This window comes from Leucoraja erinacea, chromosome 1 (assembly GCF_028641065.1).
Source record: "Leucoraja erinacea ecotype New England chromosome 1, Leri_hhj_1, whole genome shotgun sequence".
In the NCBI taxonomy this organism is placed as follows: Eukaryota; Metazoa; Chordata; class Chondrichthyes; order Rajiformes; family Rajidae; genus Leucoraja; species Leucoraja erinaceus.
The window spans coordinates 346,480-362,214 of record NC_073377.1 but is presented as its reverse complement, the minus strand read 5'-3'; the positions used below and the strand labels follow the sequence as shown (position 1 = coordinate 362,214).

At 44.8% G+C, this 15,735-nt stretch overlaps 1 protein-coding gene across 2 annotated transcripts in view; it reads left to right on the top strand.

Moving 5' to 3' along the window:
* Positions 1–15,735, top strand: part of slc4a11 (solute carrier family 4 member 11) — a 196,239-nt gene that overhangs the window by 122,674 nt on the left and 57,830 nt on the right. For both annotated transcript variants that reach the window (XM_055642506.1, XM_055642582.1), the window contains 2 exons: positions 3,618–3,699; positions 13,064–13,187. In XM_055642506.1, the coding sequence (XP_055498481.1) occupies positions 3,618–3,699; positions 13,064–13,187 (206 nt within the window). The remainder of the gene's footprint in view (positions 1–3,617; positions 3,700–13,063; positions 13,188–15,735) is intronic.

Sequence of the window (15,735 nt, the reverse complement as noted above, 5' to 3'; positions counted from 1 at the left end):
CCCTTTGGCCCAACTTGCCTATGCCAACCAATAGGCCCATCTATGCTGGCCTATTTGCCCACGTTTGGCCCATATCCCTCTAAATCTTTCCCGTCCATGTACCTGTCCAAGTGTCTTTCAAATGTTATAGTACCGGCCTCAACTACTTTTTCAGGCAGCTCATTCCAAACACCCGCCCCCCACGGTGTGGAAACACAATTCCTCTTGAGTTCCTATTAAATCTTTCCCCTTCCATCTTAAACCCATGTCCTCTGATTCTCGATTCCCCCAACTCTGGGTAAAAGACACTTTGCATCACGCGATCTATTCCCTTCATGATCGTATATATCTCTATAAGATCACCCCTCAGTCTCCTGCCATTCCAAGGAATAAAGTCCTAGCCTGCCTAACCTCGCCCGATAGCTCAGGCCCTCGTGTCCTGGCAACGTCCTTGTAAATCGTCTCTACACTCTTTCCAGCTGAACAGCATCTAATTTTGCGCCAGCTCCACGTAGTTTATTGTCATGTATACCGAGGTCCAGTGAAAAACTTTTTTGTGGCGTGTTTTCCAGTTAGCGAAAAGACAATACGTGATTTCAATCAAGCCGCCTACAGTGTACAGATACAGGATGAAGGGAATAATGTTTAGTGCAAGGTAAAGTCCAATTTAAAGGCAGTTCGTAGGTCTCCAGTGGTCGGTAGATTGGAGGTCAGGGCCACTCTCCAGTTAGTGAGAAGACGGTTCAGTTGCCTGATTACAGCTGGGTAAGGAATTGTCCCTGAATCAGGAGGTGTGTGAGGTGATTTCTAAGCTTGCTTATTTATTTTTCAGCTGATGAAATACTTCCCGAGTGCCAAATGTAGGAAACATGAAAGATAGACACAAAGTGCTGGAGTACCTCAGCGGGGCAGGCAGCATCTCTGGAGTAAAAGGACTAGGTGACGTTTCAGGACGTGATCCTTCTGCAGACTCTTCTACGGACTAGGAAATATGGAAGTCAATTTGGGCACCGCTAACTTTAGTTTAGTTTTTAGTTTAGTTTAGAGATATAGTGCGGAAACAGGCCCTTCGGCCCACCGAGTCTGTACTGACCAGCGATCCCCGCACATCAACACCGTGCTACACACACCAGGGACAATTTACACTTATAACCATATAACCATATAACAATTACAGCATGGAAACAGGCCATCTCGACCCTTCTAGTCCGTGCCGAACACATAATCTCCCCTAGTCCCATATACCTGCGCTCAGACCATAACCCTCCATTCCCTTCCCATCCATATAACTATCCAATTTACTTTTAAATGATAAAAACGAACCTGCCTCCACCACCTTCACTGGAAGCTCATTCCACACAGCTACCACTCTCTGAGTAAAGAAGTTCCCCCTCATGTTACCCCTAAACTTCAGTCCCTTAATTCTCATGTCATGTCCCCTTGTTTGAATCTTCCCTACTCTCAGTGGGAAAAGCTTTTCCACTTATACCAAGCCAATTAACCTACATTCCTGTACGTCTTTGTGGAGTGTGGGAGGAAACCGAAGATCTCGGAGAAAACCCATGAGGTCAAGGGGAGAACGAACAAACTCTGTACAAACAGCACCAGTAGTCGTGATCGAACTCGGGTCTCTGGTGCTGCAAGCGCTGTCAGGCAGCAACTCTAGCGCTGTGCCATCGTGACCGCCCTAAACTCCTAGGAAGCGAAACAGCCAGCCCCATCTTTTCCCACCATATTGTCATCTATATCTCTTGTTTCCCTTTCCCCTGACTCTCAGTCTGAAGAAGGGTCTCGACCCGAAACATCACCTTTCCTTTTTTAGCACAGATGCTGCTCGTCCCGCTGAGTTACTCCAGCTTTTTGTGTCTATCTTCGGTTTAAACCATCATCTGCGGTTTCTTTCCTGCCCGCTGTTCCCCTTCTCCAAATGCCATTTGGAGGGCAGTCACGGTGGTGCAGTGATAGAGTTGCTGCCTCACAGCGAATGCAACGCCGGAGACCCGGGTTCGATCCCGACTACGGGTGCTGACTGTACGGAGTTTGTACGTGCTCCCCGTGACCTGCGTGGGATTTCTCCGAAATCTTCGGTTTTCTCCCACACTCCAGACATACGGGTTTGTAGGTTAATTGGCTGGGTGTAAATGTTAAAAATGTCCCTAGTGGCTGTAGAACAGTGTTAATGTACGGGGATCGCTGGTCGACGGACCCGGGGGGCCGAAAGGCTTGTTTCTACGCAGCATCTCTGAACTAAACTAAACATTACTTGTTGATTGATGAAAAGCTTTTTATTGGATTGTCAGTTCATTCTGTTGCAGATTGTTTCCTCGTTTCCTCGAAACATCAAAGGACAATTTTTTTAACTGGGTGTGAAGGGCGCGAGGTCAAGCTGCTTTGGGGATCGACATTCTACATCGTGAGATCTGGCCAGTGCTAACAGTTCACGGTACTGAAGATACAAGGATGCCATCAAGCTGGAAAGAGTGCAGAGAAGTTTCATGGGAAAGTTTCCAGGACTCGAGGGGCTGAACTATGGAGAGAAGTGGGGTAGGCTAAAGGGCCTGTCCCACGGCAATTTTTTTGGCCACTGCCGGCGTCATATCAGGGTCGCCAAAAGATTTTGAACATTTCAAAATCCGGCGGCAACAAAAAAAATGTTGCGACACTTGAAAAAGTGCCGCGCGTCATACGTCATCACGTTGCGTCACGCCACGACTTTTTCGGTGACCTGATACGTCAGTCGATGATGCCGGCAGTCGCCAAGTGGGACAGGCCCTTAAGACTTTATTCATTGGAGCGCTTGAAGCTGAGGGGTGATCACAAAGGTGCACAAGATCATGAAGGGAATAGATGGGGTGAATGCACAGTCTTTTACCCAGAGTAGGGGAATGAAGAACCAGGGGAAAAGATTTAAGATGAGTGAAAGATTTTATAGGAACCCAAGGGGCAACTTTTTTGAGAGCGTAGTTGGTATATGGAACGAGCTGCCAAGGAGGTAGTTTAGGCAGGAACTATGGCAACATTTAAAGAACATTTTGATAGGTACATTACACAGCTAGTAAAGGTGTAGAAGGCAGACTCAGCGGGACAGGCAGCATCTCTGGAGAGAAGAAATGGGTGACCTTTTGGATCGAGAGACCCTTCTTCAGACTGATCGGATTCAGATTACTCAGTCTGAAGAAGGGTCTCTACCCGAAACGTCACCCACTCCTTCTCTCCAGAGACGCTGCCTGCCCCGCTAAGTTACTCCAGAATTTTGTGTCTATCTTCAGGTTTAAACCAGCTTCTGCAGTTCCTTCCTACACAAGGTTTAGAAGGAGATGGGCCAAGCCCAGGCAGGTATGACAAGTGCAAATGGGGCATCTGGGTCACCATGGGCAAGTTGGACCAAAGGGCCTGTCTCCATGCTGACTCTGACTCTAGCTCCAAGGATAGGAAAGGTTTAGAGAGATGTGGGCCAAACACAGGAAGGTGGGGCATCTTGGTCAGCATGGACGTGTTGGGCTGAAGGGCCTGTTTGTTCCCAGGTTATATGACTCAATGATATAACAGGATATGCAGGGGAAACTGCCAGATCTGTGAAGCTTTATGATGTGTTGTGCTATGAAAATAATTTCAATTTTGTTTTTTTTCCCTTCCAGTGCACCTCCTGTCAAATACTATTCAAGGAGTTTCTGCTACGACCACTGGCGTTCAGTATCAGCAATCCTGGCTCTGTCTTCTGTAAGTGTCCCTGGAGAGTTTGGTGCATTGGTTGTCACCATTGTTTTTTTTTTAAATTTAGTTTTACTTTAGAGATACAGCACGGAAACAGGCCCTTCGGCCCACCGAGTCCGTGCCGCCCAGCGATCCCTGCAGATTGTCTGTATGGAGTTTTTGTACGTTCTCCCTGTGACCGTGTTGGCTTCTCCAGGTGCTTCGGTTTCCTCCCACACTCCAAAGATGTACAGGTTCGCAGGTCATTTGACTTCTTTCGTTTGGTTTAGTTTAGTTTAGAGGTACAGCGTGGAAACAGGCCCTTCGGCCCACTGAGTCCGCGCCGACCTGCGCTCCCCGCACATTAACACTATCCTCGCAACGATAGTGCTGAAACTAGCACACTAGGGACAATTTTACATTTACACCAAGCCAATTAACCCACAGATCTGTACGTCTTTAGAGTGTGCGAGGAAACCAAATATCGCGGTGAAAACCCTCGCAGGTCACGGGGAGAACGTACAAACTGCGTACAGACAGTGCCCGTGGTCGGGATCGAACCTGGGTCTCTGGCTCAGTAAGGGCTGTCATGCAGCAACTCTACCGCTGTGCCACCCTGGGATCAGATGCCCACCGTGGTTGCTTGGGTCAGAAGGAGAATCAAGATTAAAGTTCAATGCAGGCACGAGGAACTGCCGATGCATGATGTACCAAATATGTAGTGCTGGAGTAACTCAGCAGGTCAGGCAGTAACTTTAGACTTTACTTTAGACTTTAGAGATACAGCAAGGAAACAGGCCCTTCGGCTCACTGAGTCCATGCTGACCAGTTACTAACACCTATGAGTGAGAAGCGAGTGTCACCAAACTTCTGAATTCACCCTCTCCAAGACAGACGTGAAGTTCACCGTTTGACCTGTTTTTACAAAATGTTAAATGGTCAGCTCGACATAAATTACACCAAACCCAAACCAATTAGGAGCAGACGAGGGCATTCTATCCAATTTGAGATTCCAGCTACCAAGACAGATGTGTACAGCAATTCGTTTTTCCTCCCGTACAATTAAAGCATGGAATAGTTTGTATATGGTTATATTTGTTATATATTGTTATATGGTTATATTATATGGTTATAATAGTCTCCACCCTACTATAGTTATCCAACCAGATGCAACTAAATTTAAGGTAGCTCTTTCTTCCCAAAAACCCTTTCTGGCTTGTCATAGAAACATAGAAACATAGAAATTAGGTGCAGGAGTAGGCCATTCGGCCCTTCGAGCCTGCACCGCCATTCAATATGATCATGGCTGATCATCCAACTCAGTATCCCGTACCTGCCTTCTCTCCATACCCCCTGATCCCCTTAGCCACAAGGGCCACATCTCTAACTCCCTCTTAAATATAGCCAATGAACTGGCCTCGACTACCCTCTGTGGCAGAGAGTTCCTCCCTCCACCACCTCCAGTTTAAATTCCATTTGGAATATTTTCGAGGACCGAGGACAAGAACCAGCCATCTGGTCACATTATCCTACACACTAGGGACAATTTATAATTTACAGATCTCCATGTGTTCCAATTTCCTCCCACACTCCAATGACTTACAGGTGTGTAGACTAATTGGCTTGGTAAAGTTGTAAATTGTCCCTAGTGTGTATAGGATAATGTTAATGTGGGGGGCTCACTGGTCAGCATGGACTCGTGGGCTGAAGGGCCAGTTTCCACCCTGTATCTCTAAACTAAACTAAATCAAACTAAAGATGTCAATTGACCTGCGAACCTGTACGTCTTTGGAGGGTCCCGACCCGAAACGTCACCTATCCATGTTCTCCATAGATGCTGCCTGACCCGATGAGTTACTGCAGGACTCGGTGCCTTGTAAAGTTCAATGTTCTACCCATTAGGCAGTGATAAGCCTGGGAAAGATGTTTCTTTTTAAATGTCTTTCCTGAATGAGCCTGGCTCCAGATATGATGTGGGGAGAAGGGTTATTAGTGAAACTAGGTAAATTGGGGATTAAAGGTCATATATTTAAATGGATTAAGGATTTTTTATTTGGGAGGTCAATACAAGTACGAGTTGGAAATCAATACTCAGGAACATTAGATATTGAAAATGGAACACCTCAAGGGAGCATAATAAGTCCTTTACTATTTTTAGTAATGATAAATGATGTATATGAAGAAATTGTAAATGAAATGGGAGTTTCACTGTTTGCGGATGATGGGGCAATCTGGAAAAGGGGGAGAAATGTGAAGTTTATTGTGCAGAAACTACAGAGGGCTATAATAAAGGTACAAGAGTGGCCATATAAATGGGGATTCAAATTTTCTGTGGAAAAGACAAAGATAATGTTTTTTACTAGGAAGAAAATTGGTAGTGAGGTAAAACTAAAATTATATAACCAGGAATTGGAGAGAGTAAAATACTATACATTTTTAGGTTTATGGTTTGATGAGAGGATTACATGGATGGTTCATATTCAGAAAGTAGTGGACAAATGTAAGAAGATACTTAATGTAATGAGATGTTTAGTTGGATGTGGTTGGGGGGGCAGATAGAACAGCTTTGAAGGCTATATACACTGGGTTAATTAGATCTGTGTTAGATTATGGTTGTGTGGTGTATGGGTCCGCATCAAGTACTTCTCTTAAGAAAATAGACAACATTCAATATCAGGCATTGAGAATATGTACAGGTGCAATAAAAACAACTCCAACAGCAGCATTACAGGTTGAAATGGGGGAGATGCCTCTAGAGATGAGAAGGATACAGCTTTCATTGAATTACTGGATTAACCTACAGGGCCACAGTCAAGAACACCCAGCACAAGTTACTGTCAAACCATGCTGGGAAAAGGAGAGAAGGGAAACAAAAGGTTTTGGATGGACAGTGACCCAGAGAGCATTATAAATTAGCATAGCACAATTAAATGTGGTTCCAACGGTTCCATTACCTTCAATTCCACCTTGGATACTTGCAGATGCAACAGTAGACTTTACAATATTAGAACAGAAAAACAAGGATAAACAACATATGTATAATTCAGTCATCATACAGGAATACATTGATAGATACTACAGTTTTGTCCAAATTTATACAGATGCATCAAAAGATTCAGTAGATAAAGTAGGAGTAGCATTTATTATACCAGAATTTCACATCAAAGTAGGGAAGAGGATCAATAATGAGGTTTCAGTATACACAGGTGAAATGATTGCAATATTGTTAGCAGTACAGTGGGTCGAGGATACTAGGCCTTTAAGGACAGTTATTTGTTCAGATTCAAGTTTAGCAATAAAGAGTTTACAGCACAGCCATTCAGACAGTAGACCAGACATTTTGATTGAAATACAACAAACACTATTCAGAATTCAAATGATGGGGCTTACAGTCATATTTTTATGGGTACCAGCACACATTGGCATTAGAGGAAACAAAATGGCAGATAAGGTAGCAAAAGAGGTAACAAAAAGAAGTAAGATTGATTTAAGTACAGGTGCACAACCTTTTATCCGAAAGCCTTGGGACCAGACACTTTTCGTATTTCAGAATTTGTCGGTCTTGGGAATGGAAATTTTTTAGCGTAGACTTTAATGGCTGGCTCAGTGGTAGAGTGTTCGGCTCATATCCGCAAGGTCGCGAGTTTGAGTCTTCAATGTCGTTTTTTCTTGCAGAATAAATGTTTGTATGAAATGCAGTGTAGGAGAGGTGTACTGACTGTGTGGGCAGAACTTTGGAAGTGATTGCCCATCAGTCTAAAAAGCCGCTGTGTCTCCCTGTCCCTGGGATAGCAGGGGGCGATCAAACAGCACAATACCCCCCTCCCCCTCCAACTCCAGAGGAATCCGCTCCCCGATGGGCCGCTATGGCGACAAGTGGCAATTCGCCCACAGCCCGAGCTGCGCCACCCCAAGAACAAGACGTTATTCTTGCACACCATCAGCTTCTGCCCATACGGGGAGCGTGTTCTTCTGGAGTTGGAACGGGGCTGGGCTGGAGTTGCTGATCTGGGATCTCCGTGCTTGCAGTGGGCCTGGGGGTCGGTGTTCCATTGGTCCTGACGTCTCCGGTGACTGGCACTGTGCTGCTAGCATCGCGACGTGAAGACAGTACAAAGCCCCCGCGCCGGTGCAATGAGCGGGGAGCTGGAGAGGGGAGGGAAGGGGTCACACACATGGCCGGGAAGCAGAGAGGTGTAGGTGGGGTGAAACTGAAGGGAGCGGCAATCTACTGCTGCCTGCACGCTGTTAAAAAGTTCCCACGCAAGACTCACGATACACTGTGTATCGTGAGTCTACCGTGGGAACTTTTTAACTCGGGTAGCAGCAGATTGTCAATTATTAACCCTCCCGCGCAATATACCCTCACCTTCTCTTTTATGAATGGGGATTTAGTTCCCCTTTCTTCGAGGACCGACCGGAGGTTCCGCTGTCACCTCTGCGGGCCGCCCTCGGTGAACGTTTTCAAGGACCTTTCTTCAAGGACCGAAAAAATGTCGCTATTCGGAGGTTTTCGTTATTTGGATCGTCGGATAAAAGGTTGTGCACCTTAACATAGGTAAAACTGAAATCAAAGACATTATTAAGCAAAGACTGAAGGAAAGATGGCAAAAGCAATGGGAGGAAGAGCGGAAAGGACGGTGGTTCTACAGAGTCCAGAGGAAAGTGGGAGAAATGAGATGTGCAGGAAAAAACAGAAAAGAGGAGACAGTGATTTCAAGAATTAGATTTGGACACACTGGTCTGAACAGTACACTTTTTATAATAGGCAAGCATAATACAGGCAGATGTGAATACTGTGGGCAAGAAGAGACAATAGAGCATGTCATTGTACATTGTGAGAGGTATGAGGAGGAGAGAGGACGGATGAGTGAGCAGTTCAGAAAAGAAAGAGTACAATTTGATTTGGTAGCTATTTTGCAAGGGAGTTCATATAAGTGCTATCAAATCCTGTTGCTTTTTCTTAGGGTAACCAATTTGTTCGGAAGGATATAGGTTATTAGTATATGTAATGTTGTTGTTTGATCCACACTCCATGCCAGTTGGAGGCGGTAATGCACCAAAAAAGTTGTTTGCCAACCACCAAAAAACACTATATAGAAGAAGAAGAAGAGGCTGGCTCCAATAGAGTTGTGGAGTTTGACCACTTCATCTGGAGCAGGTTAGGTTATTGATTCTGACCTATTAAATCAGAGTGGAATCAGAGACATCAGTTGTTTGGAACCTAGGCGGGGAAAACCCGCTCTCAGATCTCCCTTGTGTTTGACCACTGGTTTCCTATCATGTTTTAGATTAGTTTAGAGACACGGCCCGGAAACAGGCCCTTTGGCCCACCGTATCACTGACCAGAGATCCCTGCACAATCCCATACAATTTACACTTACACCAAGCCAGTTAACCTACAGACCTGCACGTTTTTGGAGTGTGGGAGAAAACTGAAGATCCCGGAGAAAACCCACGCGAGTCACGGGGAGAACATACAAACTCCTTGCAGACAGCACCCGTAGTCAGGATCGAACCCGGGGCTCTGGTGCTGTAAGGCAGCAACTGTACTGGTACGACACTGATTTATTTCATTGTTGACGGAATACTCCTGGGATGTATAGGCAGCGTCCATGGCCATTATTCAAAGCAGATTCTTCATTCAATTCAACAGATGCTTTGCATTGTCTCTTCCTGTCTCTACAGCCCAACTTGCCCACAATAGCCAACATGTCCCAGCTACACTCTTCCCACCTGCCTGCGTTTGGCCCATATCCCTCCAAACCTGTCCTATAGAAACATAGACATAGAAACATAGAAATTAATTGCAGGCCATTCGGCCCTTCGAGCTTGCACCACCATTCAATATGATCATGGCTGATCCATGTACCCATGTAACTGTTTCTTACATGTTGCGATTGTCCCCACCTCAACTACCTCCTCTGGCAGCTTGTTCCATACACTCACCATCCTTTGTGTGGAAAAAGTTACCCCTTAGATTCCTATTAAATCTTTTTCCCTTCACCTTAAACCTATGTCGTCTGGTCCTCGATTCCCCAACTCTGGGCAAGAGACTCTGTGTGTCTACCCGATCTATTCCTCTCATGATTTTGTATACCTCTATAAGATCTTCCCTCATCCTCCTGCGCTCCTTGGAATTTAACCCAGCCTACTCAACCTCTCCCTATAGTTCACAACCTCTAGTCCTGGCAACATCTTCGTGAGTCTTTTCTGAACCCTTTCAAGCTTGACAATATCCTTCCTATAACGTGGTGCCCAGAACTGAACACAATATTCTAAATGCAGTCTCACCAATGTCTTATACAACTGCAGCATGACCTCCCAACTTCTATACTCAATACACTGACCGATGAAGGCCAAAGTGTCAAAAGCCTTTTTGACCACCTTATCTACCTGTGGCTTGACCTTCAAGGAAACATGAAGGGGGCGCTGTCCTGTGCACGGCTGCCCTGCCAGCAGTTGTCTGTCTTTTCACCGTTTTATTTTTATTTTTAGTTAGTTAAAGTGTTTTGTTTGGAGGTCTAGACTTTTTTATGTGGGGGGGGGAAAGGGGGAAACTGCCTTTCAGGGTCCCTACCTGGTCGGAGAGGCAGCTTTTCTCCGGGCTGCAGCTTCGACCCGTCCTCGCGGCCTACCAGCGGGCCTGGAGCGGCGTTTCCTGTCGCGGACCGCCCAGAACCTCGGCTTCGGCGGCGGCACAGCGCTGGAGCGCTATCGTGGAGCAGGCGATGCCTTGCCCGGGTCGCCGCGCTGGAGCTCCGGTGAGCTGAGACCGCCGGGAACAACATCGCGGAGCTGCGGGACTGTGGAGCGGCCAGCTGCGGGCGGCGGCGCTGAACTTTACACCGGGAGCCTGGGATCTCGCGACGAGATCGCCAGTTGTGGAACTTCATCCAGCGCGGCCTTGTCGGCTTCGGAAGCCGCGGCCTCCAGTACGGAGGCGGCTGTTCCAGGGTTCCCATGCCGCTGTGAGGACTCTCCCGACGCCGGAGCACCACCACCCGGCGAGAACGGCCAGGAACATCGTGCCTCCGTAGAGGCAACTGTGGAGGCCTCAATAGGCCCGACTATGGGTGAACTGGGGTTGGAGACTGGACTTTGTGCCTTCCCTCATGGTGGTAGCCATTGTGGGGGGGATGTTCTATGTGTTTAAGACTCTCATTGGTGTTATGTCTGTATTCTTTTTTTGTGTGCTGCAAAATGGCAAAAAGCATTTAACTTCATTACACCTCGGTGTATGTGAATGTGAATAATAAAAACCTTTGACTACTTTGAATTTTGAATACCTGCACTCCTGGATCCCTCTGCTCTACAACACTACCCAGAGGCCTACCATTTACTGTGTAGGTCCTGCCCTTGTTCGACGTCGCGAAATGCAACATCTCACACTTCTCTGTATTAAATTCCATCAACTATTACTCCGCCCACCTGGCCAATCGATCCAGATCCTGCTGCAATCGTTCACAACCATCTTCACTTTTGACTGATCAGCTATAGGAGTTAGTTCCTAGGAGTTAGCAGTGCCCAAAGGGGCACCTCCTATCATATACTCCAAACACATACAGGTTTGTAGATTAATTGGCTTTAGTGAAATTGTAAATTGTCTTTGGTGTGTATCATAGTGCTAGTGTAAGGGGTGATCGCTGGTCAGTCGGACTCAGCAGGTTGACAGGCCTGTTTCCACGCTGTGTCCCTAAAGTCTACATAGATGGAACTGATGTTCGGGAGTCTGGTCTATGTAATGGACTGGGCTACATCCACAGCCCTGTAAATTCTAGACTTGAGGAACTGCAGAATCCAGTTTGCAAAATGAAAACCCAAAGCGCTGGAGTAACTCGGGGTCAGTCAGCATCTCAGGAGAACATATCCTCAAGAGATGCTACCTGACTGGCTGAATTACCACTTTGCGCTTTTTTTCTCTGCAATTTGCAGATGATATGCTTAGGCTGATTGAGTGTTTCATTTAACATCATGAGACAACTCAAGATTCCTAACTTGGTCTTGCTCATCCAGCTCTGATTATTAGCTCTGTGGTAATGTGTACCCTGAGGTGCAGTTTCTTGTATCTGCCCAAGGCTTTGGTGGCTATTCCAGTGCTATTCTAGTGCTGTTGCTTCACATATGGATACACTTATTAGGTAAATATTTTTTACATTTAGATTTTGTTTTTCAGGAACAATGTAGGCATTAAGCACAACCATCTGTTTGGCATATTCTCTCTTTTCTTAACGAAACCTCAAAGTCTGCTTTGGTTAAAAAAACACAGTTCCTAACCCCACTCCCCAAAATAAGACCAGAAATGTTTTTAGCTTTTTTGTCTTAGAGTCGTACAGCATGGAAACAGGCCCTTCAGCCCAACTTGTCCATGCCGGCCAAGATGCCCCATCTCTATCCTAGTCCCATATCCCTCTGAACCTTTCCATGCATATGTCCAAGTGTCATTTAAGTGTTGTTATTGTACCTGCCTTAGCTACCTCCTCTGGCAGCTCGTTCCATACACCCACCACTCTCTGTGTGAACAAAGTTGCCCCTCGGGTTAGAGTCATTGAGTTTTACAGCACGTAAACAGGCCACACGCATCAAAATGCCCCATTCACTGGTCCCAGCAAGGGTGGCACGGTGGCGCAGCGGTAGAGTTGTTGTCGGAGATCCGGGTTCAATCCTGACTACGGATGCTGTCTGTACGGAGTTTGTATGTTCTTCCCATGACCGCATGGGTTTTCTCCGGGTGCTCCCGTTTCCCCCCCCCCCCCCCCCCCCCCACACTCCAATGACCTACAGTTTTTAGGTTAATTGGCTTCGGTAAAGATTATACATTTTTTCCGGGATCTCCGGTTTCCTTCCACGCTCCAAAGACGTACAGGTCCGTAGGCTAATTGGCTTGGTAAAAGTGTAAATTGTCCCCAGTGTGTGATTCCCTGCTGTATCCCTAAACTAAACTAAACTAAACCCCCAACCTGAGTTATGCAGAGGTAAGCAAACTTCCTTAGCTGGCCTTAATCACAAGGGATTAACAAGAGCTACCTTAGTTGACGATTAATGGAATAGATGGGGTAAGTGCACAATGTCTTTTACCCAGGGTTGAGGAATCAATTGGGTGGCACAGTGGCAATTTAGTTTAGTTTGTTATAGTTTAGAGGAACAGGCCCTTCGGCCCACCGAGTCCGTGCCGACCAGTGACCGACACACTCTAAAACAACCCTACACACACTAGGGGCAATGTTTACATTTCTACCGTGCCAGTTAACCTACAAACCTGTACGTCTTTGGAGTATTTAATAAGATGAAGTATCTTTGGACCATTTTGTCATGAATAACCGTTCCTGACAAAATCGGTCACCTATATATTTTCGCAATTAAAATGTTGTTGTTTTACTTCCCACTCTAGGTGCACCACTGTAACACTCCAGGAACGGCACGTGTGTATATGTCGACTCGACAGGCCTCAGAACTGGGGTGAGAATTGCTGTGAAGTTCGCTACGTCATCCTGATCCTGGTGCCGGCCAAAATGGTAATAACTTAAAACAACTTAATCAAGAATCTGGCACACTCCACCATAAAAATAATCATTGACTTGGCCTCCACAGCCTTCAGTAACAATGAATCACACAGATTCACCACTCTTGACGACATAAATTCCTTCTCATCGCATTTCTAAAGATACGTCCTTTAATTCTGAGGTATGGCTTATATCCTAGACTCTCTCCCACTCGTGGAAAAGTCATACAGGCCATTGTTAGCTGTAGCTCGGTGAGAACGGGAAGCTTGCACGACTTGGGTGGGGGAGCGATGGAGAGAGGGGGAATGCCGGGGTTACTTGAAGTTGGAGAAATTACGATTTATACCACTGTGTTGTAAGCTGCCCAAGCGATATATGAGATGCTGTTCGTCCAATTTGCGTTTAGCCTAACTCTGACAATGGAGGAGGCATAGAACAGCAAGGTCAGTGTGGGAATGGGAAGGGGAATTAAAGTGTTTAGCAACCGGGATATCAGGTAGGTCCAGGCGGACTGAACAAAGGTGTTTAGCATTAACGTGTCTGGTTGCAGGTAATGCCCTGTTCCAGCTATTACCCCCTCTTGTGTTTGAATGCACTATTCCATTCTTTCTTTTTTTTTTGTTTTTTTGTTTATTTTATTAGAAGTTAATACAGTACAAAACAGTACAGTGGAACCTAATTTTAGGTGCCAACTATGTAATACCGTAATCCATTCTATGTACAACCTTTAGTTTTATGTTATGAGAAGGAAGTAAGCAGGACAAGAAAAAGAAAACAATAGAAAGAGGAAAAAGTGGAAAAATAGATGGTAGAGAGTAGAAAAACGTAAAGTGTGTATATAAAAAATAAAAAAGGAAGAGAAAGTGGAAAGTTGAAATAGAAGAGAAGGCCCCTTAAAAGAGAATTTTTCAAATCTGTATTCGGAGATGTAGATCTATCCACGCCATGAACTGAAATCAGCAATCTTTACGGTACCGCTGCATCACATGATTCCAAAAAGTTGATGAAAGGAGACCAACTCCTTAAGAATTGGTCATATTTATCTATTAGTCGGAGTCTCATTTCTTCAAGGCGTGCTATGTCCATCATATTCCTAATCCACATTTTAACAGTTGGTATGGTTGTATTTTTCCAAAATGTAAGTATCAATTTCTTTCCAATTATTAACCCATAATTAAAAAAAACATTTTGGTCTTTATTTAAATTGGTATCTTCTCCTATTATTCCAAATATAATCCATTCCGTTTTGGGTTCTATTCTTGACTTGAAAAGCTTTGTAAATATATCAAATATCACTCCAAAATTTATTCAACTTTGTACATCCTGCAAATGAATGTGTTATATTAGCATTTTGAAACGAACATTTATCGCACCTGGGAGAGATGTTTGGATAAAATTTATTCAACCTCGTTTTTGAATAATATAGTCTATGTAATAATTTGAATTGAATTAAATTATGTCTTGCATTAATAGAACAGTTATGTGTATTCATCAAATACTTTTCCCATCTATCCTTCGAGATCTTTATCATTAGCTCATGTTCCCAATCTTCCCTTAGTGCTTCTGTTGAGGGTGATTCTCTATTTAATATATTATTATAAAAGTATGATATTAATTTTTGTGAATCAGCCTTTTATATTCATTGCTTTTTCTAAAGGGTCTAAAAATATAGTTTGAAATCTATGTGTATATTTCTTCATAAAGTCACATACCTGTATATATTTAAAATATTGATTATCCTTCAATTTAAATTTAAATTTTAATTGTTGAAATGATAACAGTTTGCCCACTTCATACATATCCCCTACTTTCCTAATCCCCAGTCTATCCCATTGTTGATATGTGTTGTTGATGAGAGAAGGTTTGAATGCGGGGTTGTTCAATAGTGGGGTATTCCATTCTTTCTAATAAGATAACAGCATATCATCTAAAGAAGGGAAGCAAGGAACTGCAGATGCTAGAATCCTGAGCAAAACACAAATCCTGGAGGAATTAATTTGTGGAGTGTGAAGAAGGGTCTCGACCCTAAACGTCACCCATTCATTCCTGTTCTCCAGAGATGCTGCTGCCTGTCCCGCTGAGTTACTCTAGCATTTTATGTTCATCTTCAGTGTAAACCAGCACGTGCAGTTCCTTCCTACACGTCTGTGGAGGAAATGGCCAAACGATGTTTTGGGTCAGCACCCTTCTTCAGATTGATTCAACAGTCCCTGAATATCCATGTTTAGAATTGGGTTTTTATTTATTATTGTCACCTGTGCTGAGGTGCAGTGAAAAGCTTTGTTTTGCGTGATATCGAGTCAGATCACATAATATTTTACATAAATACAATCATGGCAAACTCAAATGCATTAGGTAGAGCAAAGGGGACGTTACAGAGTTTAGTGTAGTTGAGAGCAACTGTGCAGAAACAGGCCCCTCTGCTCACCGAGTACGTGGCGATCAGTGATCCCCGCACACTAGCACCATCCAACACACACTAGGGCCATTTACAATTTTACCAGGCCAATTAGGCTTCAAAGTCAGCAGATCTATATCGGTGAGACCAAGCGGAGGTTGG